Below are 26,989 nucleotides of genomic sequence, written 5' to 3' on the forward strand. Positions count from 1 at the left end.
GGCAACCACCACCAGTGACGATCATCTGAACCGGCCCTGGGCCTCCCCTAGGTCGACTCAGCCTCAAACGAACACCTGCTGCGGTGTGTAAAAACATCACCACTGGGGATACAAAGGCAGACGGGCGTGGTTTTGGCCACCCACTCCCTCGTGTACCGTGCCGGACTTCATAGGTGCTCGCTAACAGCAATTGCCCCAACAGTTTGTTACGGAAAAACGGGGGGATCGTTGTCTTTGATATTTTTTTGTCATGTGGCCGTGCGTGTGAGTGTGTGCGAGTGCATAATGGGGGGAGCAGGGGCAGTTGGGCTGCTTGTCTCAGGATGTGCATGTGAGCCAGATGGGATGAACGTCCCATTCCTATTTTGTGACTAGAGTCTTCCATGTGTCGAGGCAGTGTGGCGTTATTAGAGCGTCTCTGTTGGACGTAGTTGTTGTTGACACAATCGAGAGCCGCCTTCTCGAGCCGCACGCGACTCATCTGCGGGGTGGTCTGGTCTCGTCGAATACCTTCACGCACCAAGGCGTTGGGTTTTTTTTTGGATCTATCAGAGAGTGTGTTTGGTCGATGTTTAAGAGCGGCCGTTTTGTTTTGCACTCACAAGGGGCGTGCGGCCGCCCACCCACCCACATACGTTTCACTGCCATAACCTTGGCAAGCAGATGGAGTCGGGTGTACGGTCCACACGGATGGACGCGCGCACTCCGAAGCCTCCCGAATTCGTAAACGCGGAGTCGAATTGTCCGAATGTTTTAGTTACGACCGCTTCTGGCGTTTGCGTCTGGTTTGCGAAACATACGATAATTAGATTAATGCAATTTAATCATTGTCAGACCGAATTACACGTTCGATTTTGCAACTCGGCGTGGCCGAGCGATGGAGGAGGAGAGGCGAGCCGTCGCGCCACCCTCCTCCACCCCTCGGCCCCTCGGCCGCGCTCTGGAGCTGCCCTTGTTCTGCCGGTAACCCGATCGGGCGGCTGCTGGGCAGCGCCGCTGCTCCGCCTGCAACTGCGGTCGGGGCTGTCGCGATGCCACCAGCAGCCCGGCTGCACCGCGCGAAGCCGCTTCGCCGGCACCATGAACACCACCACCATCACCACCGCCACCACCATCACCAACGCCACCACCACCGCCACCACTACCACCATGAACACCACCATCACCACCATGAACACCACCATCACCACTGCCACCACCACCATCACCACCATCACCACCATGAACACCACCATCACCACTGCCACTTCCTGCGCCACCAGTGCCACCACCGTCGCCACCACCACCGCCACTAACACACAGCCCAGTACTGTCGCTGCAAGATCAGCAGTAGTTTGTTGTTTTTGCTGGCTAATCTTTGGTGACCCTTGGTGACCCCATCGTCACGTCTATTATTAGTATCATCATCATCATCGTCGCCGTCGTTGTGTGCACTGATAAATAGAGGTCACCGCACGTTGGCGCCTGGGACAGCTGAACCACGTGGCGCAGACGAACTGCTGAGCACCCTTAGTTCACCGTGGCATGTCGCTCTCAGTTCCCGACGGTGAATGTTCCCCAGTGATGTACGACCTTTAATTAGAGCAGCGAGTCTGCGCCCGCGCTCGCTCCCCTGCTGCTCGCTGAACCGCGCGACACCAGACGGGCGGGGTGCGACCCGCGGAGGAGCGTCGCATGCTTCAGTCGCCAAGAATGCGAGCAGATACATTAATTTCTAACCGAAGGGGCCCCCCGCGTTCGCGTGGCGCGCGCGGTCCCTGGCGAGCCGATCGCCGTACATGGTCGGGAGGCAGCGGCGGCCTCTTCAGCCCGTCGCTCTCGCAGTGCGATCAAAGCTTCATCGATATCGCATCCTGCGCGGCTTAACGTTGACTGCATGCGTGCGCGCGCACGTGGTCTCCTGTTGAGTTTGCGTATTGTATTATGTTTGGGTTAAACCTTGCCATTCCCTCGCTGCGGTACCGAGCGATTATGTGTTTTTGTTTCATTGGAACGAAGGGCAGTCATAAAGTTGAGTTGAGTTTTACGATGTGGATACAAAAAGGCTGTTCTTTATTTGTGAGGTTTATAGGGGAATTGCCTTCTGGTGGGGGTGGCGGTGCTGTTCCGCACTCAAAGGGTCACCTCCCCCACCCCCCCAGATAAAACAAATGAACAGGTTGGAGCCCTTTCTCCTCCTAGCCGGGTGAGAGCGAGTGCCTCTGGCACGGACGACGACTTGCGGCCACGTGCAACTGTACTGTACGGCCCCAGCCCCCCTCTCCCCTTTCTCTATATATATGGCGCGCGTGTCTTTCATTTATCCACTACGCCACCCGCGAGCTCGCGTTGCCAAAACGGCAGCGGCTGCCACGCCGCGAAGCCCCCACGCGGCCCCCTCGTGCCCCCCTGCGTCTCCCGCGCCTTGCGCCCGACACCTCCCGGTGCCAGCGCTGATGGAGGGGAAAAGTTGCGGAGGGGATGCGCGTGGCGCATATCTCGCTGAGCGGCGGAAGGGGGGGGGGGCATATTGCGAAACGCCCGCGCATTCTCCGAAACCAGATCCCCTGCGTTAATTGGTAAAGGCTGACTCCGGATCGTGTCGCTGCGGCGAGTCCGTGGCGGTGGGGTGGGCGGGCAGGGGGTCTTGTGTCACACCGCGCTTTGGCCGGACGAAAGATTCGCTGGCAAAGGGCCAGCGATGCAGGGAATGGAATTCTGCAAATATTCTGTCAGTCAGATTTGGTGCGAGTGTCTCCCTCGTGGGCGGTCGGTGGACGCGGGCTTGACGAGGCGGCGGCGGAACGGCTCGTTAACTTTCTAATTGCAGCAGCTCGTTAACTGCTATGGACTTGCTAATTGCAGTGGCTGATTAAGTGCCACGGTGGTGGGATGTTAACTACGTCGCCCGGTATACAGGGAGTTGTGGGTTCGATCCAGACCCTGACGCCGGTACCTTTAGAGTTTGCGCGTCTCCCTTTCCCCGTCGCCGCGTGGATGTTTCTACAGGTCCTCCGGGGTTTCCCTCCACATTTATAGTCAACAGACGTTCAGAGTATTTTGGCTGCTCTACATTTCCGCACGATAAGCCCATTTCGTTGAGCTATCATTTGTGATAGCCAGGTCGCTTATGAAAAAGAGCTACGTAGCTCAGTGAAAAAACAAATATCTTTAAAAATAATAAGTGTGCCGTTCAGGGCTCACGGTGGCCTTCCCGCATGGCGTCAGCAGAAATCGCGCTCTTCCCTCCTGTGACCAAATACGACTCCTCCTGAGGACATTGAAAACACGTGGGCAGACAAGGTAGAGATGTACCCCCCTCCTACCACCCCCTTAGGCTTAATCTCCCACTGAATATTGTCCAGGTGGCAGGGTAGCTCGACCTGGTGGCAGAGCTGAGTGGGCAACGCGACTCGAAGCAATATCCACAGCGAGAGGAGGCAAGCGGCATGCCGGTGTGGAAACATTTCGTGGGGGTCTCCGAACCCAAGCCAGACCCCGTCTCAAATGAAGCCCTGCTTTTGCAACGCTCCGTATCTATTCGCACAGTACAGCGGCGGCGGTGCAGGGATTTGGGGGGGGGCTGCGTGTAGAAATTCCGCTCGCGGATTTTGAAGTTAAAAATGCGGGGTCAATCTCTCCCCTGGCACGGGGTCCAGGCTGATTAGCTGAGTTTTAATGGGCGGTGATTTCAATTCCGAGCCAAGGTTGTTCTCCTGAGTTGACGGCGTCGACAAAGCACGCGGCCACTGGGGGGGGGGGGGGGGGGGGCTCCTGTCTATTTGCGCAGAGCAAAGTGGAGGGGCCGGGTGGCAGCCTCTGTCGACATTGACGCTCTAGAGCTCACAATGGAGGTCGTGTCTTCTTCTTCTTTTATTGTTCTCTGGGCTGTGATCGTACGGGGGCTCTCGCCCTCAGCACACACAGAGACACACAGACACAGACACACACACAGACACACACACACTGACACACTGACACACACACACAGACACACACACAGATACAGACACACAGACACACACACTGACACACTGACACACACACTGACACACATACACACACATACACACACACACTGACACACTGACACACAGACACACACACACACATACACACACACACAGACACACACACACTGACACACACACACAGACACACACACACTGACACACAGAGAGAGACACACACACATACACACACACACAGGCACACACACACAGACACACACACACACACAGACACACACACAGATACAGACACACAGACACACACACACTGACACACACACTGACACACACACAGACACACACACACAGACACACACACACAGATACACACACAGATACAGACACACAGACACACACACTGACACACTGACACACACACAGACACACACAGACACACACACTGACACACACACACAGACACACAGAGAGAGACACTGCGATGTCCACACGTCAGAGGTCACTCGCAGGAATGTGCAGGGTGGGGCGGCTCTCATCTCACTGTCTCGTGTACAGCCTGCAGACGTCACGCTGTAGGCTGTCTGAGGGGGTCAGGCTGTCAAGGATCAGACTGTGAGGGTGTCAGACTGTGAGGGTATCAGACTGTGAGGGTTGTCAGACTGTGAGGGTATCAGGCTGTAAGGGTGTCAGGCCGTGAGGGGTCAGGCTGTCAGGGGTCAGACTGTGAAGGTGTCAGGCCGTGAGGGGTCCGGCTGTCAGGGGTCAGACTGTGAGGGTGTCAGACTGTGAGGGTGTCAGACTGTGAGGGTGTCAGGCCGTGAGGGGTCAGGCTGTCAGGTGTCAGACTGTGAGGGTGTCAGGCTGTGAGGGGTCAGACTGTGAGGGTGTCAGGCCGTGAGGGGTCAGGCTGTCAGGGGTCAGACTGTGAAGGTGTCAGACTGTGAGGGGTCAGACTGTGAGGGTGTCAGACTGTGAGGGGGTCAGACTGTGAGGGTGTCAGACTGTGAGGGTGTCAGACTGTGAGGGGGTCAGACTGTGAGGGTGTCAGACTGTGAGGGTGTCAGACTGTGAGGGGTCAGGCTGTGAGGGGTCAGACTGTGAGGGTGTCAGACTGTGAGGGTGTCAGACTGTGAGGGTGTCAGACTGTGAGGGGTCAGGCTGTGAGGGGTCAGACTGTGAGGGTGTCAGACTGTGAGGGGTCAGGCCGTGAGGGGTCAGGCTGTCAGGGGTCAGACTGTGAGGGGTCAGGCTGTGAGGGTGTCAGACTGTGAGGGGTCAGACTGTGAGGGTGTCAGGCCGTGAGGGGTCAGGCTGTCAGGGGTCAGACTGTGAGGGTGTCAGACTGTGAGGGTGTCAGACTGTGAGGGTGTCAGGCTGTCAGGGGTCAGACTGTGAGGGTGTCAGACTGTGAGGGTGTCAGGCTGTCAGGGGTCAGACTGTGAGGGGTCAGGCTGTCAGGGGTCAGACTGTGAGGGTGTCAGACTGTGAGGGTGTCAGACTGTGAGGGTGTCAGGCGTGTTGAGGGTGTCAGACTGTGAGGGTGTCAGACTGTGAGGGTGTCAGGCTGTGAGGGTGTCAGGCTGTGAGGGGTCAGGCTGTCAGGGGTCAGACTGTGAGGGTGTCAGACTGTGAGGGTGTCAGGCTGTGAGGGTGTCAGACTGTGAGGGTGTCAGGCTGTGAGGGTGCCAGACTGTGAGGGTGTCAGGCTGAGGGTGTCAGACTGTGAGGGTGTCAGACTGTGAGGGTGTCAGGCTGTGAGGGTGTCAGACTGTGAGGGTGTCAGACTGTGAGGGTGTCAGACTGTGAGGGGTCAGGCTGTGAGGGTGTCAGACTGTGAGGGTTTCAGACTGTGAGGGTGTCAGGCTGTGAGGGTGTCAGGCTGTGAGGGTGTCAGACTGTGAGGGTGTCAGGCTTTGAGGGTGTCAGACTGTGAGGGTGTCAGACTGTGAGGGTGTCAGGCTGTGAGGGTGTCAGACTGTGAGGGTGTCAGGCTGTGAGGGTGTCAGGCTGTGAGGGTGTCAGGCTGTGAGGGTGTCAGACTGTGAGGGTGTCAGGCTGTGAGGGTGTCAGGCTGTGAGGGTGTCAGACTGTGAGGGTGTCAGGCTGTGAGGGTGTCAGACTGTGAGGGTGTCAGGCTGTGAGGGTGTCAGGCTGTGAGGGTGTCAGACTGTGAGGGTGTCAGGCTGTGAGGGTGTCAGGCTGTGAGGGTGTCAGGTTGTGAGGGTGTCAGGCTGTGAGGGTGTCAGGCTGTGAGGGTGTCAGACTGTGAGGGTGTCAGGCTGTGAGGGTGTCAGGCTGTGAGGGTGTCAGGTTGTGAGGGTGTCAGGCTGTGAGGGTGTCAGGCTGTGAGGGTGTCAGGCTGTGAAGGTGTCAGACTGTGAGGGTGTCAGGCTGTGAGGGTATCAGGTTGTGAAGGTTGAGCTCTATGAGGCTATTTCGCTGTGAGGTCGTTTGGTTGTGAGATTGCCCGAACGTCGTTGGTGCACCGCGCCTGGCACCGCGCTCATCGCACGCACTCGGCGCTGGCCCCGTGGTGGTCACTCAGCGGTGGGGGGCTGTGGAAGTGGGGGGTGGGGGGGGGGGCATGCCGACAGAATTCCCGTGCCAGGCGTGAGTAAAAGCGCTTCACAGCTCATCGGGATTGCTCCGGTACTGATAACGATTCTGACTCGGGAGAGGCGGCGAGTGACAGCGCAAGCCAACGGCACCCTCCTCCGGATCGTCGGACAATCGACTTGCAGAGTCGCGCGCGCGGCAATCGCCTCCCCCTGCCGCACGGCGCCGAGAGACGCCGCGCTGTAAATCAACACGCGGGCGACGCGGCGCGGTGCCTCGCCGTGCCACCAGCCCCCATAGTCACGCCGCTCTCTCAAGGTGCTGGGGGGGGGGGGGTAACGAGATCCCGGGGGGGGGGGGAGGGGCTCACGACTCCCCAAATCCACGCGCACAGAGTCAACTCGCCCAACTCGCCCGTCGACGTCATTGAAATGTTCAACGTGCAGCAACAGACTCTTCACGAAAGCTTCGAATCAACATTCGTGCAGCAACAATTCGCTTTGAAACGTCAAGGCGCGGGTGCGTTTCCCCGGGTTTTCACTTGTCAACATTCACCTCCGGAATGTGACGAGCGTGCGATTCCTCATGGGGTGAGACTCCTCCGCCTGCATAGGAACGTGGAATGTACACACGCCTGCTCGGAGCGCCGCCACAATCAGGGACGACGCTGGGGGGTTTGCCTGGTGGCGTTGCACCACCAGGCACGGCTCCCCTGCGGCGATGTCTCTCGTCGTTCCGTGGTGGCTTCCTCACCACAGCAGCCGTCCGAGAGAGACTTGGAGCACGAGGCGTTGGTTGCCCAACGCACATTTGACCAAGAGCATCTGAGCATCGCAATGACGAGTGACTGGCAGCACAGGAGAGCGAGAGAGGCATCGTTATCAGCAAAATAACCTCGGCGTTCACGCGTATTTTGGCGGAAGGATGCACGGCATAGGAGCAGCATCTGCTATGATATTCTTGGTTCTGTCGGTAAAGTCACGTAGATAGAAAATAATAAAAATACTATAAAAAAACTCACGACGTTTCGATCGCATGAAGACTTCTTGTGTTGCGATCGGCGATCGAAACGTCGTGGGTTTTTTGCTTTTATTACTTTATTATTTTAGTTTTCTATCTACGTGACTTCACCGAAAGAACCAAGAATATGAATTCCTGCAGTCACGAAAGTTTTAAGTCAAAATGTAGCCGCTATGATGTTGTGTGGCGAGCGAGGCCTGTCCGGGGACTGTGCTGCCGCATGCCAGCCAGCGAGTGGGCAAGTTGGGGACGTGGGACGTGGGGACGTGGGGCACTGGGACGTGGGGCACTGGGACGTGGGGACGTGGGGATCGTGGGGACGTGGGGCACTGGGGACGTGGGACGTGGGCACTGGGACGTGGGGACGTGGGGACGTGGGGACGTGGGGCACGGGACGTGGGGGACGTGGGGACGTGGGGACGTGGGGACGTGGGGCACTGGGACGTGGCGGGACGTGGGACGTGGGGACGGGCTGGGACGTGGGGCACTGGGACCGTGGTGGCACTGGGACGTGGGGACGTGGGGCACTGGGACGTGGGGACGTGGGGCATTGGGACGTGGGGACGTGGGCACTGGGACGTGGGGACGTGGGGCGTGGGGCACTGGGACGTGGGGACGTGGGACGTGGGGACGTGGGACGTGGGGCACTGGGACGTGGGGACGTGGGGACGTGGGGACGTGGGGACGTGGGGCACTGGGACGTGGGGACGTGGGGACGTGGGGACGTGGGGACGTGGGGCACTGGGACGTGGGGACGTGGGGACGTGGGGACGTGGGACGTGGGGCACTGGGACGTGGGCACTGGGACGTGGGACGTGGGCACTGGGACGTGGGACGTGGGGCACTGGGACGTGGGGACGTGGGGCACTGGGACGTGGGGACGTGGGACGTGGGGACGTGGGGACGTGGGGCACTGGGACGTGGGGCACTGGACGTGGGGACGTGGGGCACTGGGACGTGGGGACGTGGGGCACTGGACGTGGGGCACTGGGACGTGGGGACGTGGGCACTGGGACGTGGGGCACTGGGACGTGGGGACGTGGGGCACTGGGACGTGGGGCACTGGGACGTGGGGCGCTGGGTGGGGCGTGGGGACGTGGGGACGTGGGGACGTGGGGCACTGGGACGTGGGGACGTGGGGACGTGGGGACGTGGGGACGTGGGGCACTGGGACGTGGGGACGTGGGGACGTGGGGACGTGGGGACGTGGGGCACTGGGACGTGGGGCACTGGGACGTGGGGACGTGGGGCACTGGGACGTGGGGACGTGGGGCACTGGGACGTTGGGGACGTGGGGCACTGGGACGTGGGGACGTGGGGACGTGGGGACGTGGGGACGTGGGGCACTGGGACGTGGGGCACTGGGACGTGGGGACGTGGGGCACTGGGACGTGGGGACGTGGGGCACTGGGACGTGGGGCACTGGGGACGTGGGGACGTGGGGCACTGGGACGTGGGGCACTGGGACGTGGGGACGTGGGGCACTGGGACGTGGGGACGTGGGGCACTGGGACGTGGGGCACTGGGACGTGGGGACGGGGGCACTGGGACCGTGGGGACGTGGGGCACTGGGACGTGGGACGTGGGGCACTGGGACGTGGGGACGTGGGGCACTGGGACGTGGGGACGTGGGGCACTGGGACGTGGGGCACTGGGACGTGGGGACGTGGGGCACTGGGACGTGGGGCACTGGGACGTGGGGACGTGGGGCACTGGGACGTGGGGACGTGGGGCACTGGGACGTGGGGCACTGGGACGTGGGGACGTGGGGCACTGGGACGTGGGGACGTGGGGCACTGGGACGTGGGGCACTGGGACGTGGGGACGTGGGGCACTGGGACGTGGGGACGTGGGGCACTGGGACGTGGGGACGTGGGGCACTGGGACGTGGGGCACTGGGACGTGGGGACGTGGGGCACTGGGACGTGGGGACGTGGGGCACTGGGACGTGGGGCACTGGGACGTGGGGACGTGGGGCACTGGGACGTGGGGACGTGGGGCACTGGGACGTGGGGCACTGGGACGTGGGGCACGGGGCGTGGGGACGTGGGGACGTGGGGCACTGGGACGTGGGGACGTGGGGCACTGGGACGTGGGGCACTGGGCGTGGGGCACGTGGGGGGGACGTGGGGCACTGGGACGTGGGGACGTGGGGCACTGGGACGTGGGGGCACTGGGACGTGGGGCACGGGGCGTGGGGACGTGGGGACGTGGGGCACTGGGACGTGGGGACGTGGGGCACTGGGACGTGGGGCACTGGGACGTGGGGCACGGGGCGTGGGGACGTGGGGACGTGGGGCACTGGGACGTGGGGACGTGGGGCACTGGGACGTGGGGCACTGGGACGTGGGGCACGGGGCGTGGGGACGTGGGGACGTGGGGCACTGGGACGTGGGGACGTGGGGCGTGGGGACGTGGGGCGTGGGGCGTGGATGTGAACACAATGAACGCGGTGCGCGTGGCGTCTCAATGGGCCCCATTGTGGCCGCGCCAAATCCGCGCGTCAGCCTCATGCGCTCCAGCGAATCTCTCCCTCGCCTGCACTCCTCCCGAGATCCACCCCACCTCCCCCCTCCCTCCACCCAGCCCATACAACGACCCCCCACACACACACACCTACCCCCACCCAGCCTACCAACGACTCCCCCCCACATACACCTACCCCCACCCAGCCCAAACAACGACCCCCCCCCACACACACACCTACCCCCACCCAGCCCACCAACGACTCCCCCCCACACACACCTACCCCCACCCATCCCCACCAGCGACCCCCCCACACACACCTACCCCTACCCAGCCGTAACAACGACCCCCCCCCCACACACATCTACCTCCACCCAGCCCACCAACGACCCCTCCACACACATCTACCTCCACCCAGCCCCCACCGTGACCCGCGCGCAGAAGAAGAATGTGGCCCTGTTCGTCGAGAGGAGGGGGGGGGATGGTGGAGCAGGGGTGGACCGAGGGTGGAGCCAGCGAGGAGGAGACGCGCGGCTTCTGCGCAGTCGGTCCTCTGCCGCCCCCCCGTGGAACCCGTGACCCCTGTCGCGTGACCCCTGTCGCTTGACCTGTCGCGTGACCTCTGTCACGTGACCCCTGTCGCGTGACCTGTCACGTGACCCCTGTCGCGTGACCCCTGTCGCGTGACCTCTGTCACGTGACCTCGGTGACAAAAAGGACGCCGTAGGTGGCACTGTGACTTTAATCAGGACTAAGCACGACAAACCACCCCCCCCCCCGCACAAATTGTAAACGCTTTAAAATAATAATGAACGTGTGAGTATTTGAGAATAAACACAGTACGGCGATGATGTAGGCAGTGAGACTAGCTATTAACTGTTTAACCAACTATTGTTTTTTTTTCTCTAACCAGGTAAGGCCCACCAATGCGCTGTGTAGCTCTTTTTCAAATGACAGCTCAACGGAGTTGCCGTATTACGTGGAAATGTACAGTAGTCGAACACTCTAAACGCGTGACGTTGACTCTAAATGTGGAGGGGAAAACCGGAGAGAGAGAGAGCACGGGGAGAGAAATATACATCAGCAGGCGTCAGGGTCGGAATCGAACCCACGACCGCCTGCATACCAGGCGAGGGAGTTAACATCTCCTAACCACCGTGATAATGATGAGAGAGAGAGACACGCAAACTGAAAATATACAGCAGCAGGCGTCACGGTCGGGATCGAACCCACGACCGCCTGCATACCAGGCGAGGTAGTTAACATCTGGCCACCGTGGCGACCGAGGCTGTGCCCACAGCGCGCGTGGCCGCTCAGAGCCGAGCGGTGGCGGTGCTGCGCCACGGGGAGAGAGCGCCAATGGAGCGGGGTGGGGGTGCCCCGGTTGGAGGGCACCGCGACATTCGGGGAAACATTTGGGGCAACACATCTTAAAACACATTCCTGCGGAGAGAGCTGGTAGGAACGTTGGGTTGCTCGGTCAATGGCCAGGGTCAACGGCGGCGTGGTGTATTCCGCAAATATGGCCGACTGTGAGGGCGGGCACAAGCCGACGTAAGTAGGTTAAACGTTGAGTTTTATAAGGGCACCACGGGGTGACCAGCCCCTCCCCACCCTCCCCACCCAGCCCCTCCCCACCCTCCCCTCTCTACCCAGCACCACCCCTCCCATTTTTGGATGCACGACGGACGGACGGACACAATAATCCCCTGTGGACTGGTGTAACCAGGAGGTTCCTACCAGTAACAAATACATAGCTGTGTGGAAACTGGATAGGAGCCCCTGGCCCATCAGTCCAGAGGTAGTGCACGAGTAGCGATGATGACGATGATGACGCATTCTCGCTGTGACTCTCAGCCTCCTTGTGTGCACGAGGACATGGGACCAGCACCCCTCCCTCCAACGAGCGTGTGGGCAGCGTGCACGCCAAATGATCGCTCGGTTCCCCTCCTTCACTTGACCACGAGGTGAAGTGAAAGCATGGCGCCGCACGGCAGACGGCGTTGTCGCTTTGCCGCAGTGTGTGTCTGTGCGAGCAGTCATCACCCTGTGTAGTGGTTAGCCTGCCGCGCTACGAACCCGGCGACCCCATTCCCGCTCACGTCCAACACTAGTGACGATTATTTGAATCGGTCATTGGCTTCCCCCACGTCGACTCAGCCTCAAATGAGTACCTGGTGGTGTGTGTAAACATCACCACTGGGGAGACAAAGGCGGCCGGGCGTGGTGTTGGCCACCCACCCTCTCGTGTGCCGTGCCAGCCTTCATAGGTGCTCGCTAACAGCACTTGCCACAACAGTCTGTTACAGGCTATACGGGGGATATTTATCTTTGTTTACAGTCACTATAACGCGTGGGATCGAGACATCACCAGACTCTCAAGAATTTAGAAGGGGAGGACTGCACCTACAGCTCCGAGGGGAGTGGGGATCAACCCCTATCAGCCCCCCCCCCCTCAACACTGCGGGGCTGGGACGCACACTTACAGCAGCAGCAGCAGCCCCGCATTCCTCTTGAGTGCTGCTGCTGTCTGTTGCTGGCTGCTCCTTGCTGCCTGCAAGAGACACCGGGGAAGTGCGATGTCCTCTGGGTGTGACGATTACGCCGGGGTCTCCCATGTGCGCCGCGTGACACGGTGCGATGTCCCGCAGGAGTGAGCTGTGATGAGATGGTCCTGGCGCTGCTGGGGGAGACGGTGCAGATGATCTGCGACTCCCCGCGGGGAACGCAGCCCAAGCTGCGCGATGGGGCCGCCGAGTGGTTTGTGGTGAGTCCCTCCTGTCGCTCCTCTCTGTCCACGCGCCCAGTCTTCGACTTTCGATGTCAGGCCTCCGAACTCGCCGCACTCGTCCAGATTGGACGGGCGAGCGGTGAGCCGGGCGAACGCAGCCGCGTGGCTTCCACGGCTGCGTTGACGCGGCCTGGAGGCGTACCAGTTGAACGCGGAGGATGTTCGCGACCAATGTCATCCACGTGAGAATAGGGGTTCCCCTTTTTTCATGGCAACAAAACAGCTGTGTTAAGATGTTAAAACACCAAACTGAAACCTTTTACAAGGAATCATGTCTGCATTGACCACAATACTTGTGGTCAGAATCCAAACAAAAACACACTATGATAATATATGCATCGTCTTTGAAACTGATTGGTCCACACCAGAGACAGCTTTCTTTAGAGCCTAGTCTCAAACGGTGTTAGTTTCAGTTTCATTTATTAGGTATAGCCATGTGAGCCATTCGGCTCTTGAATCGGGTGCAACCGCAACAAAACAAAAAACAAAAACGTGAACAAGAAAACATCTTAAAGTGACTTTGCGCAAACAGAAAAATCCAGGAAAAAACTGCAAAGTCTTCCAGAAAAAAAAGCACCGTACACCAACGCTGTGCAAAAATCCCAGTGGGATGCAAGTCAATCAACAACAACAACCACAATACAACTTAGATTAAGGCCATCATTCTAACTCCGTACTACAACAAACAAACATGGCCAAACCAAAAAACTTTTCGAAATCACAATAAATCCATAAGCAATGTAACAGTGATCATAGGAACTGTGACCGAAATTTCACAATAAACGACATGAACAACATGTACCACCAAACCCTGTAGCCATCGACCAGAGGACGCCAAAAGTCCACGTCTCGCAGCCCCATAAAGGGCATCTCGCATCCCCAGGGAGTGCAGCGTGCACCTCAGGTTAAGAAGAAGAACCATAGCTCCAGACCAACGGTAGACATCAGGCGGCTCTTTGGCTGCCCACTCGCGGGCAGCAGTTTAAAGGGAAAAAAACATTAAAACTTAAAACGTAATTTAACGTAAATATAATCGATTAAATGTGACAGGAGAGTGGGGTCACTGTGGAATGTCTTGGTGACAAAATATAAAAGAGTCAAACTTTAGTATAAAAAAAGAAGAATCGATTTTACCCTTCCTGGCAATAAAAGGGGTCTTATGCTGTTCAAATCTATATATATAAAATCGTTCATGTCTGTCTGTCTGTGTGTGTGTGTGTGGACTTTGGCCCATACGCACTTTCATTGGACGGCGGTTGCCCCTGGCAACGGCTAGCCACGCCTTCGCCGCTTTCATTGGACCTGGCAACGGCTAGCCACGCCTTCGCCAAGGGCTGCAGTTTCATTGGACGGCGGTTGCCCCTGCCAACGGCTAGCCACGCCTTCGCCACTTTCATAAGCTCCGTATTTAATTAAATAATAGCCATTACACAGTATTGTTGGAGCGCTAGGGGGGGGGGAAGGAACGCCACCCGTACCCTGCCTCTTCCAAGCCGACAATTTTAGGCGAGGCCGCAGGCTTTGCACGCTACTAGGCCTCGACACCCACCACGCCACTCTGAGGTAAATTCATCAAAGTTTTTCCTACTCTTCACTACACCCCCACCACAATGTGTGCTATTAATATTACTTTTAAACCCAACGCGCCAACAATCGATTACTTTAATGTTCACTGTACAAATACTCATTAAGCTGGGTGAGCGTACTGCCAGTCTATCATGTACACTGTAGCCTGCTTATTAAGCTCGGTGAGCGTACTGCCACTCTATCATGTACACTCTAGCCTGCTTATGAAGCTGAGTGCGTGTACTGGCAGTCTATAATGTGGACTCTTGCCTGGTTATTAGAATCGATTCTTTATATGTTCTTTGTACAAACAGTCATTAAGCTGCTTGAGCGACCCCAGTTCGATTCCAACTCACGCCCACCACCGCTGACGATTATTTGAAACGGACCTGGCCCTCCCCTAGGTCCACTCAGCCTCAAAAGCGTAACTGCTGTCGTGTGTGAACATCGTCACTGGGGAGACAAAGGCGGCGGGGCATCGTGGATCCAAGTCCCGGGCGAAGCCGGGTCATGTGTATGTGTGTTTGTGTTTATGTGTATGTCTGTGTGTCTCTATGTATGTGTGTATGTATGTGTATGTATGTGTTTGTGTGTATGTGTGTCTGTATGTATGTGGGTTTTTTTTTATGTCTTTATGTGTATGTCTGCGTGTCTCTATGTATGTGTGTATGTACGTGTGTGCATGTGTTTGTGTGTATGTATGTGTGTGTCTATGTATGTGTGTGTCTATGTATGTGTGTGTATGTGTGTGTATGTATGTGTGTTATGTGTCTCTCTGTGTCTGCATGTATGTGTGTGTGTATTGTGTATGTGTTTGTGTGCATGTATGTGTGTGTTTGTGTGTATGTGTATGTCTGTGTGTATGTGTTTGTGTGTATGTGTGTGTATGTATGTGTGTGTATGTGTTTGTATGTGTTTGTGTGTTTACGCTCGCATTACACAAATGTGTTGCTGGTCTAAGGCGTTCCTCGCACAGCATTGCCGCTTTATTATTTCAGTCGTTTACTGCCTTACGCACCCTGAAAGTCGTGTGTGTCTGCAGCAAGCGCGTGTATGTGTACCTATGGACGCGCGCGCGTGTGTTGTGTAGGGGGAACGGTAGTGTAGTGCTTAGCGTGCTGTCTGTGTCTGTGTGTGTGTGTGTCTGTCTGTGTCTGTCTGTGTGTGTCTGCGTGTGTCTGTGTGTGTGTCTGTGTGTGTGCGTGTGTGGTGTGTGGGGAGCGGTAGTGTAGTGCTTAGCGTGCTGTCTGTGTGTCTGTGTGTGTGTGTGTCTGTCTGTGTCTGTCTGTGTGTGTCTGCGTGTGTCTGTGTGTGTGTCTGTGCGTGTGTGGTGTGTGAGGAGCGGTGGGTGTAGTGCTTAACGCTACGCTGCGCTACCAACCCGGCGAACCCAGTTCCATTCCCGCTCACGGCCACCACCGGTGACGATTATTTGAACCTCCCCTAGGTCCACTCAGCCTCAAACGAGTAACTGGTGTGGCGTATTAACATCGGCACTTGGGAGACAAAGGCGGCTGGGCGTGGTAGATCCAAGTCCCGGGCGAAGCCGGGTCATGTGTATGTGTTTATGTGTATGTCTGTGTGTCTGTATGCATGTGTGTATGTATGTGTGTGTATGTGTTTGTGTGTATGTCTGTGTGTGTATGTATGTCGGTTTTGCCGCCGTGGTGGATCCAAGTCCCGGGCGAAGCCGGGTCATGTGTATGTGTTTATGTGTATGTCTGTGTGTCTGTATGCATGTGTGTATGTATGTGTGTGTATCTGTTTGTGTGTATGTCTGTGTGTGTATATATGTCGGTTTTGCCGCCGTGGTGGATCCAAGTCCCGGGCGAAGCCGGGTCATGTGTATGTGTGTATGTGTTTATGTGTATGTCTGTGTGTCTGTATGCATGTGTGTATGTATGTGTGTGCATGTGTTTGTGTGTATGTATGTGTGTGTGTATGTATGTGGGTTTTTTTGTATGTGTTTATGTGTATGTCTGCGTGCCTGTATGTATGTGTGTATGTACGTCTGTGGATGTGTTTGTGTGTATGTATGTGTGTGTCTATGTATGTGTGTGTATGTGTTTCTGTGTTTGTATGTGTGTGTACTAGCTGTACTACCCGGCTTCGCCCGGGACTTGTATCCACCACGGCCGGCCGCCTTTGTCTCCCCAGTGGCGATGTTAATACGCCACACCAGTTACTCGTTTGAGGCTGAGTCGACCTATGGGAGGTTCAAATAATCTTGACCGGTGGTGGCCATGAGCGGGAATCGAACTCGGTTCGCCGGGTTGGTAGCGCAGCGTAGCGTTAACCACTACACCCACCGCTCCTCACACACACAGACGCACAGACACACACACACGCAGAAACACACAGACAGACACAGACAGACACACAGACAGCACGCTAACCACTACACTACCGCTCCCCACACACCACAGACACACACACAGAACACACACACAGACACACAGACAGACACACACACAGACACACAGACAGCACGCTAACCACTACTCTACCGCTCCCCACACACCACACACGCACACACACAGACACACACACAGACACACACACAGACACACGCAGAAACACACAGACAGACACACAGACACACAGACAGCACGCTAACCACTACACTACCGCTCCCCACACACCACAGACACACACACAGAACACACACACAGACACACAGACAGACACACACACACAGACACACAGACAGCACGCTAACCACTACACTACCGCTCCCCACACACCACACACGCACACACACAGACACACACACAGACACACACACAGACACACACAGACACACACACACAGGCAGCACGCTAAGCACTACACTACCGTTCCCCCTACACAACACACGCGCGCGCGTCCATTGCTGCAGACACACACGACTTTCAGGGTGCATACGGCAGTAAACGACTGAAATAATAAAGCGGCAATGCTGTGTAAGGAACGCCTTAGACCCGCATTATACATTTGTGTAATGCGAGCGTAAACACACAAACACACACAAACACATACACAATACACACACACATACATGCAGACACACAGACAGACACATAACACACATACATACACACACATACAAACACAGAAACACATACACACACATACATAGACACACACATACATACACACAAACACATCCACAGACGTACATACACACATACATACAGGCACGCAGACATACACATAAACACATACAAAAAAACCCACATACATACACACACACATACATACACACAAACACATGCACACACATACATACACACATGCATACAGACACACAGACATACACATAAACACATACACACATACACATGACCCGGCTTCGCCCGGGACTTGGATCCACCACGGCGGCAAAACCGACATACATACACACACAGACATACACACAAACAGATACACACACATACATACACACATGCATACAGACACACAGACATACACATAAACACATACACATGACCCGGCTTCGCCCGGGACTTGGATCCACCACGGCGGCAAAACCGACATACATACACACACAGACATACACACAAACACATACACACACATACATACACACATGCATACAGACACACAGACATACACATAAACACATACACATGACCCGGCTTCGCCCGGGACTTGGATCTACCACGCCCAGCCGCCTTTGTCTCCCAAGTGCCGATGTTAATACGCCACACCAGTTACTCGTTTGAGGCTGAGTGGACCTAGGGGAGGTTCAAATAATCGTCACCGGTGGTGGCCGTGAGCGGGAATGGAACTGGGTTCGCCGGGTTGGTAGCGCAGCGTAGCGTTAAGCACTACACCCACCGCTCCTCACACACCACACACGCACAGACACACACACAGACACACGCAGACACACACAGACAGACACAGACAGACACACACACACACAGACACACAGACAGCACGCTAAGCACTACACTACCGCTCCCCACACACCACACACGCACACACACAGACACACACACAGACACACGCAGACACACACAGACAGACACAGACAGACACACACACACACAGACACAGACAGCACGCTAAGCACTACACTACCGTTCCCCCTACACAACACACGCGCGCGCGTCCATAGGTACACATACACGCGCTTGCTGCAGACACACACGACTTTCAGGGTGCGTAAGGCAGTAAACGACTGAAATAATAAAGCGGCAATGCTGTGCGAGGAACGCCTTAGACCAGCAACACATTTGTGTAATGCGAGCGTAAACACACAAACACATACAAACACATACACACACATACACACACATACACACAAACACATACACACAGACATACACATACACACAAACACACACATACATGCACACAAACACATACACAATACACACACACATACATGCAGACACAGACAGACACATAACACACATACATACACACACATACACAAAAACACATACACACATACATAGACACACATACATACACACAAACACATGCACACACGTACATACACACATACATAGAGACACGCAGACATACACATAAAGACATAAAAAAAACCCACATACATACACACACACATACACACAAACACATACATACACATACATACACACATACATAGAGACACACAGACATACACATAAACACAAACACACATACACATGAGCCGGCTTCGCCCGGGACTTGGATCCACGATGCCCCGCCGCCTTTGTCTCCCCAGTGACGATGTTCACACACGACAGCAGTTACGCGTTTGAGGCTGAGTGGACCTAGGGGAGGGCCAGGTCCGTTTCAAATAATCGTCAGCGGTGGTGGGCGTGAGTTGGAATCGAACTGGGGTCGCTCAAGCAGCTTAATGACTGTTTGTACAAAGAACATATAAAGAATCGATTATAATAACCAGGCTACAGTCCACATTATAGACTGCCAGTACACGCAGTCAGCTTCATAAGCAGGCTAGAGTGTACATGATAGAGTGCCAGTACGCTCACCGAGCTTAATAAGCAGGCTACAGTGTACATGATAGACTGGCAGTACGCTCACCCAGCTTAATGAGTATTTGTACAGTGAACATTAAAGTAATCGATTGTTGGCGCGTTGGGTTTAAAAGTAATATTAATAGCACACATTGTGGTGGGGGTGTAGTGAAGAGTAGGAAAAACTTTGATGAATTTACCTCAGAGTGGCGTGGTGGGTGTCGAGGCCTAGTAGCGTGCAAAGCCTGCGGCCTCGCCTAAAATTGTCGGCTTGGAAGAGGCAGGGTACGGGTGGCGTTCCTTCCCCCCCCCTCAGCGCTCCAACAATACTGTGTAATGGCTATTATTTAATTAAATACGGAGCTTATGAAAGTGGCGAAGGCGTGGCTAGCCGTTGGCAGGGGCAACCGCCGTCCAATGAAACTGCAGCCCTTGGCGAAGGCGTCGCTAGCCGTTGCCAGGTCCAATGAAAGCGGCGAAGGCGTGGCTAGCCGTTGCCAGGGGCAACCGCCGTCCAATGAAAGTGCGTATGGGCCGAAATACACACACACACACACAGACAGACAGACATGAACGATTTTATATATATAGATGTATGTGTGTTATGTGTCTGTCTGTGTGTCTGCATGTATGTGTGTGTGTATTGTGTATGTGTTTGTGTGTGTTTGTGTGTTTACGCTCGCATTACACAAATGTATAATGCGGGTCTAAGGCGTTCCTTACACAGCATTGCCGCTTTATTATTTCAGTCGTTTACTGCCGTATGCACCCTGAAAGTCGTGTGTGTCTGCAGCAATGGACGCGCGCGCGTGTGTTGTGTAGGGGGAACGGTAGTGTAGTGCTTAGCGTGCTGCCTGTGTCTGTGTGTGTGTGTCTGTGTGTGTGTGTCTGTGTGTGTGTCTGTGTGTGTGTCTGTGTGTGTGTCTGTGCGTGTGTGGTGTGTGAGGAGCGGTGGGTGTAGTGCTTAACGCTACGCTGCGCTGCCAACCCGGCAAACCCAGTTCGATTCCCGCTCACGGCCACCACCGGTGACGATTATTTGAACCTCCCCTAGGTCGACTCTGCCTCAAACGAGTAACTTAACTACTGTAGCGTATTAACATCGCCACTGGGGAGACAAAGGCGGCCGGCCGTGGTAGATACAAGTCCCGGATTTCGGACCATACGCACTTTCATTGGACGGCGGTTGCCCCTGGCAACAGCTAACGACGCCTTCGCCGCTTTCATTGGACGGCGGTTGCCCCTGGCAACGAGTAGCAACTTTTCTCCGCGGGGTGGACGCCATTTTTAATAGCGCGGGGGGGGGGGGGGGACCGGCACCCGTACCCAGCGTTCGCCGGGTGGGAAAATCAGGCAAGGCTGGAGGCTCTGCACGGTGCTAGGCCTCGACACCCAACTCGCCACTCTGAGGTAAATTCATACAAATTTCACGTCCTCTACAGAGTGGCGAGGGAGGCAGAGTGGCGAGGGAGGGACTCAGCCTCAAAACGAGTAACTGGTGTGGCGTATTAACATCGCCACTGGGGAGACAAAGGCGGCCGGGCGTCAAGTCCCGGGCAAAGCCGGGTCATGACTATGTGTGTATGTGTTTATGTGTATGTCTGTGTGTCTGTATGTATGTGTGTATGTATGTGTCTGTATGTGTTTGTGTGTATGTATGTGTGTGTCTGTATGTATGTGTGTGTATTGTGTATGTGTTTGTGTGTATGTATGTGTGTGTTTGTATGTATGTGTATGTCTGTGTGTATGCGTGTGTATGTGTTTGTGTGTATGTGCGTGTATGTATGTGTGTGTATGTCTGCAGCAAGCGCGTGTATGTGTACCTATGGACGCGCGCGCGTGTGTTGTGTAGGGGGAACGGTAGTGTAGTGCTTAGCGTGCTGCCTGTGTCTGTGTGTGTGTCTGTGTGTGTGCGTGTGTGGTGTGTAGTGGGAACGGTAGTGTAGTGCTTAGCGTGCTGCCTGTGTGTGTGTGTCTGTGTGTGTGTGTCTGTGTGTGTGTGTCTGTGTGTGTCTGTGTGTGTGTCTGTGTGTGTGTCTGTGGTGTGTGGGGAGCGGTAGTGTAGTGGTTAGCGTGCTGTCTGTGTGTCTGTCTGTGTCTGTCTGTGTGTTTCTGCGTGTGTCTGTCTGTGTCTGTCTGTGTGTTTCTGCGTGTGTCTGTGTGTGTGTCTGTGCGTCTGTGTGTGTGAGGAGCGGTGGGTGTAGTGGTTAACGCTACGCTGCGCTACCAACCCGGCGAACCGAGTTCGATTCCCGCTCATGGCCACCACCGGTCAAGATTATTTGAACCTCCCATAGGTCGACTCAGCCTCAAACGAGTAACTGGTGTGGCGTATTAACATCGCCACTGGGGAGACAAAGGCGGCCGGCCGTGGTGGATACAAGTCCCGGGCGAAGCCGGGTAGTACAGCTAGTCATAATATAATAATGTCTCGGTCCTGTTTGCCTTTGGGCGTTCTCTGGTCTGACACTGGTGAGACGAGGCCTTAAAGAAGGCTGTCTCTGGTGTAGGCCAATCAGTTTCAAAGACAATGCATAAAAATTATAAGAGCACGTGTGATTGCATGTTCACCACACGCATGTGTGGCTAATGTAGACATGATTCCTTGCATGTCTACATTATTGCCAGAGAATATGAAGCCTATTCTTGTTTTTCATACTTTAATACTGGCAAAAAAGGTCCCATGTTGTCAAACTGTAGTGTTAAATGTAGTGTTAAATAATAACTAAGTTTGGACAAAGAAACTAAGCAGTTTAATTGATAAATTATTTTTGTTTTATTAATTCGCGATGTGTGTTGCCCTGCTCCCTTTGACTTCAGTTTTCAGTTTCATTGATTAGGTATAACCCTGTGAGCCATGCGGCTCTTGACTCGGGCGCAACCGCAACAAAACAAAAAGATGAACAAGAAACATCTTAAAGTGACTACACGCAACAGAAAAATCCTGGAAAAAACAGCAAAGTCTTCCAGAAAAACACCGTGTTTCAACGCTGCGTGCAAAAAGCCCTGTGGGATGCAAGTCAAACAATGACAACCGTAAGACAATGTAGATTAAAGTTATCAGGCTAACTCTGTACTACAACAAACAAACATGGCTAAACCAAAACCTTTAAAAAATCACCAAAATTAAGCTATAAAAACAATGTAACAGTAATCATAGGAACTCTGATCTAATTTAACAATAAACGATATACATAACATGTCCGACCAAACTTTGCAGCCATAGTTGGCTACACGAGTCACTCCATAACAGCAGGAGTATCAGTAGCAGAATCAAAAAAATCCAATACACCTTTAAAGATCAGCACACTATAATCAAAACTCAAGACCATGCTTTGCAGCGGTCATCCGGAATGATACATTTAGCAGTGGCAGCTAGGGGTGTACAACTCCTCTCGAGCAGACTTCGCACCTAGAACACGGCGAAAATGCCGCTTCGACAAAGCTCACCCACCCCCCCACCCCACCCCACTCGCTGCCGTCGGCCAGGAGCGGGCAGGCAGGCGCTCGGCAGTGTTCACGCGCGACGAGGGCACGGGGCAGCTGTGGCCGGCGCCGGCATTCGAGGGCCGCGTGGAGCTGGGCGGCGACACGGCCCTGACGCTGCAGGGCGTGCTGCTGCAGGACCGGGCGACCTTCGTATGCGTCACGCACGACGGCGAGCTGAAGACGAAGCTCGAGGTCTACGGTGAGATCACACGGGGTGGGCGGGCGGGCAGAGTGGGGGGCCCATTGCCGCGCCCCCCGCTTGTAAGGCGGTCCGCTCCTGTAATTGAGCCCGGGCGTTTTCTCATCCTTCTCCTTCTCCTCCTTCTCCTTCTTCCGCAGCGTTCCCGGAGAAGCTGGTGATCACCAGGAGTCCCTCCTCCGTTGTTCTCGGCTTGGGCAAGCAGCTGGTAAATCCGTGCGCCCGTCGTAGTAGCGGTACATTTTTTGCGGCGTGTTTAATCGCCGCGGTGGTGAGATGCTGACCACCTCGCCTGGTGTACAGGAGGTCGTGGGTTCGATCACGACCCTGACGCCTGCTGCTGTATATTTTAAGTTTGCATTTATCTCTCTCCCCGTGGTCACGTGTATTTTTCTCTGGGTCCTCCGGTTTTTCTCTCCACATTTCAAAACACGCGCTTCGAGTATTTGGTTGCGATACATTTCCACGCAATAAGCCACTTAGCTGAGCTATCATTTGTGGCCAGGTCGCTTCTGAAAAAGAGCTACATAGCTCAGTTGGCCTTACCTGGTAAAATCAAACATAGTTGTTCATAGTCTAATCTGACAATCGTAATTCAGCATTCACAGCGCTCATGCAAAGCACTACACCTAAAGGCACCAGAGAAAAGGGTTATCTGAGATGATCACTCGGCAAGGAAGTGACTGAAGGCCAAACACAACGTTCCATCACAATGCAGTTGTGAGATACACGCAACAAACGAGACTGCATAACGGTGAAACTGCTTGAGACGTCTTATGTCTGTCCAGTTGATTCGAGTCATTCACTATTTGATCTTAAACTGACGAATAGCGGAGTTGGCGTTTAACGTGGTAGATGCATTCCAGAAAAGTGCCGCATCAAGCGAAAACGATTTCCCCATAAATAACGTCCCGATAAAAGTTTAGTGAGATACGATGAACGCACACGTCGTGCGATGGCGAGTCAAACAACTCAGGGTATGCCGCCGTGTTACTCATTCCGCGTCCTGTACCACACTGCTCAGCCACGCAGCTCAATAATGTCGTTTGTTGTTGATCGCTCAGAAACTGCGTTATAACGGGGCGCGCATTCCGTGTTATAACGGGGCGCGCATTCCACGTTATAACGGGGCGCGCGTTCCGCGTTGTGCGAAAAGTATTCCCTGATGGAAGAGCCGCGTCACGGCGAAGACGCGTTGTCGCGCCAACACGCTGTTCCACGACTTTGATTGCCATCGCTTCATCGCCGCTTCCTCTCTCGGGCGAGCCGACGCACGCCCGTGGGGACTCGATGGACCGTTCCCCCAGCGCAACGTTCAGCCCCGTTTCCTCGCAGAGTGCGTGACGCGGCCCGCTTGGCGTTCCTTGCAGATCGGCACGTGCATCTCGAGCGGCGGCTACCCCGAGGCCAACCTGACGTGGTACAAGAACAGCCAGGCCCTGCTCAACAAGTCTCCGCAGAGTAAGGCGGCGAGGCCTCGCCACACAAAGACAAAGATCCCCCGCGTAGCCTTTGCAGACTTTTGGGGCAGGTGCTGTTAGCGGGTAGCAGCGCCAATGAAGGCCGGCACGGCAACACGTGGAGGGGAGGCCAGCACCACGCCCGGCCACCTTTTGTCTCCCGAGTGGCGATGTTTTCACACCGCACCAGGTGTACCTCGGGGGAGGCCCAGGACGGCTGGAGACAATTGCCACTCGTGTTGACCTCACGACACAAACCACACTCGCAGCAGCGGTGGCGTCGAGGCGTCCGTACCTCCCTCTCAACTCGTAGCGGTGCTCGGCCGACTCGTTGGGGGGGGGCAGGGAACACACACTTGATAGATTATTTGGGCAGCACAGGCACAGGATGCTGTGCTGTGTGAGGGGGTGGTGGGGAGCATTGCTGCACAAGTCACGCTGCTCAAGAGACCCAGTGGTGGCTCGGCCCCGCTGTCGCTACGACTCACTCCACCTTAGCTGTTGGCGAGTCATCTCAGCAGCTTGACAGGAGTCGGGTAACGGGCTCCGATGACTCCGACAGCCCCGGCGCAGGCTGCGCTCAGCGCTCAGCAGAGTTTCAGCTCTGGCACGGAGCGCTCGGTGGCCGAAATCCCGAATCGCAGAGGGGGAGCCGAGCGCGTGGTCACGGCGTCGGCGTCTCGTCCCGTGACACGCGCCGCGGTCCTCGCCAATGCCCCGACGTGGACACGGAGCGTTGTAAAATACCTTTAAAAGGAGCCGTGGGCCACAGACGAGAGAAAGCCAACTTGGCGATAACAATGAAACGTGATCGTGGTTTCAGTGCGAACGCTCATTTCGTCGACCTTTACAAATGATCATTTTATTGTGATTAACGTTTTCTGAATTTGGTTTTGGGGTAGCTGCCACTTTCCTAATTGCCATGAAGAATGGCCAATTGCCTGAAACGTCACCTATTGCTCATGTTCTCCATCTAGCGCAGTGTCACTGACGACCGCGTTTAGTTTTTTTTTCCAAAGAGGAGTGAACTTTTTGGCACGTGAGCAGCCGCCTCTCTCGTGGACGGACGCTTGTTAACACGCGGTTGTGCGCGTATGCGTGTGTGTTTGTGCGTGTGCGTGCACGTGTGTGTGTGTTCCGCAGACGTGCGCGTGGATAAGCACGTGGTGCGCGAGTCGAGCGGCGTCTTCTCGGTGACAGCGCACCTCTTCTACAATCCCACGATGGAGGACAAGCAGGCGTCGTTCCACTGCGAGGTCCAGTACAGCCAGCCGGGGGGGCAGCTCGGCCGCATGAAGTCTGACGACATCCAGATACTGCTCACCTGTGAGGGCCTGCACCGTGGGGGTCACTCCCACGCTCCCTCCCTCCCCTTCGCGCTCCCTCCCTCCCTCACTTGCTCCCTCGCTCCCTCGCTCCCTACCTTCCTCGCTCCCTCCCTCGGCTCCTTTTTTTTACGATCAGAGGAAACAAGAAGATGCTCGGTGTAGTCGGCACTTTGCTTCGTTCATCCCTCACTCCCTCGCTCCATCCCTCCTACCCTCGCTCCCTCCCTTCGCTTCTGAAAAAGAGCGATATAGTTAAATTAACCTGACACCTGGTAAGATAAAAAAAATCGTTGTAGTTTACTTTTAGAGCAACAATGAGAGACTCAGTTGTAGGTGATGTAGCCATTCACTTGCCTTGTCTGAGAATTGGCGCATGGCAGATACCCTGGCGTTCCGCGTGCATTTGGGGCAGTGCGGAGTTACGCGACGCGTGCTTTGGAGTTCGTAGCCGCGGTCGCGCGTAGGGGAGCCTTTGTCCACGTTCGCGTCCGTCATCCGCATCTCGCCCGTGCTCTTGGGCCGATGCGGTTAAGCGCTGCCCAACGTCTCCGTAGAAGTTGGAACACGGGGACCGACCGCCAGCGAGCGTGGCTTCTAGTCGCACAGAGAGCTCACTGGGAGCGAACGGCCGCTGCTGCCTTTGACTTTATCCCCAGACCCGTCGGAGCACGTCAACCTGACCGTCGAGTCGCCTCTCACGCCCATCAAACAGGGCGACAAGGTCACCCTCAAGTGCTCCGTGGACGGCACCTCGGAGCCCGAGTTCACCTTCCAGAGGGTTCAGGTAAAAGCCCTTCACAGCCACTCTGACGTTGCCTTTCACCCCAGGGGGAGGGGGGGGGCGTGTGAAGGTAAAGACAAGTTCAGTGATTACCAATGTTTTTTTTGCTCGAGCCAAGGGGAGCCCCCCCCCCAAGCAAGTGTGTGGTGTGGTTGGTGTGAGCTGGTGGACGTGCTGCGGTTGAAGTGTGGTGCCGGTTGTTCCGTGATTATTTTTGTTGTTGTTATTATTTCGCTATTTCACCCAGGAAAGTCTGACCCCAGTCTCGTGAGTTCATCACGACGGCCCCGCCAAGTTATTCGCGGAAGGCAGCAATGCATGCAATATTGCCGTTGCGGCCAAACAGCGGTCGCTGCGGTGATAGTGCTGTGGTCGACGCGCGGCCACGGACGCGCTGCGGGCTGATGCCGTCTTTGTCGAAGCGATGTGGT

The 26,989-nt window shown here is 55.6% G+C and overlaps 1 protein-coding gene across 2 annotated transcripts in view; it reads left to right on the top strand.

Moving 5' to 3' along the window:
* LOC133349798 (basal cell adhesion molecule-like) overlaps positions 1-26,989 on the top strand; it is a 75,585-nt gene that overhangs the window by 35,505 nt on the left and 13,091 nt on the right. The window contains exons 2-7 of one of the 2 annotated variants that reach the window (XM_061563561.1): positions 12,641-12,756; positions 22,791-22,989; positions 23,130-23,197; positions 24,360-24,450; positions 25,593-25,775; positions 26,434-26,561. In XM_061563561.1, coding sequence (XP_061419545.1) covers positions 12,641-12,756; positions 22,791-22,989; positions 23,130-23,197; positions 24,360-24,450; positions 25,593-25,775; positions 26,434-26,561 — 785 coding nt within the window. Of the gene's footprint in view, positions 1-12,640; positions 12,757-22,158; positions 22,338-22,790; positions 22,990-23,129; positions 23,198-24,359; positions 24,451-25,592; positions 25,776-26,433; positions 26,562-26,989 lie in introns of those variants that run through there. The other variant, XM_061563562.1, reaches the window with a different exon arrangement.

Source organism: Lethenteron reissneri, chromosome 31 (assembly GCF_015708825.2).
Source record: "Lethenteron reissneri isolate LAM-NWPU_2019-01 chromosome 31, ASM1570882v1, whole genome shotgun sequence".
Lineage (NCBI taxonomy): Eukaryota > Metazoa > Chordata > Hyperoartia > Petromyzontiformes > Petromyzontidae > Lethenteron > Lethenteron reissneri.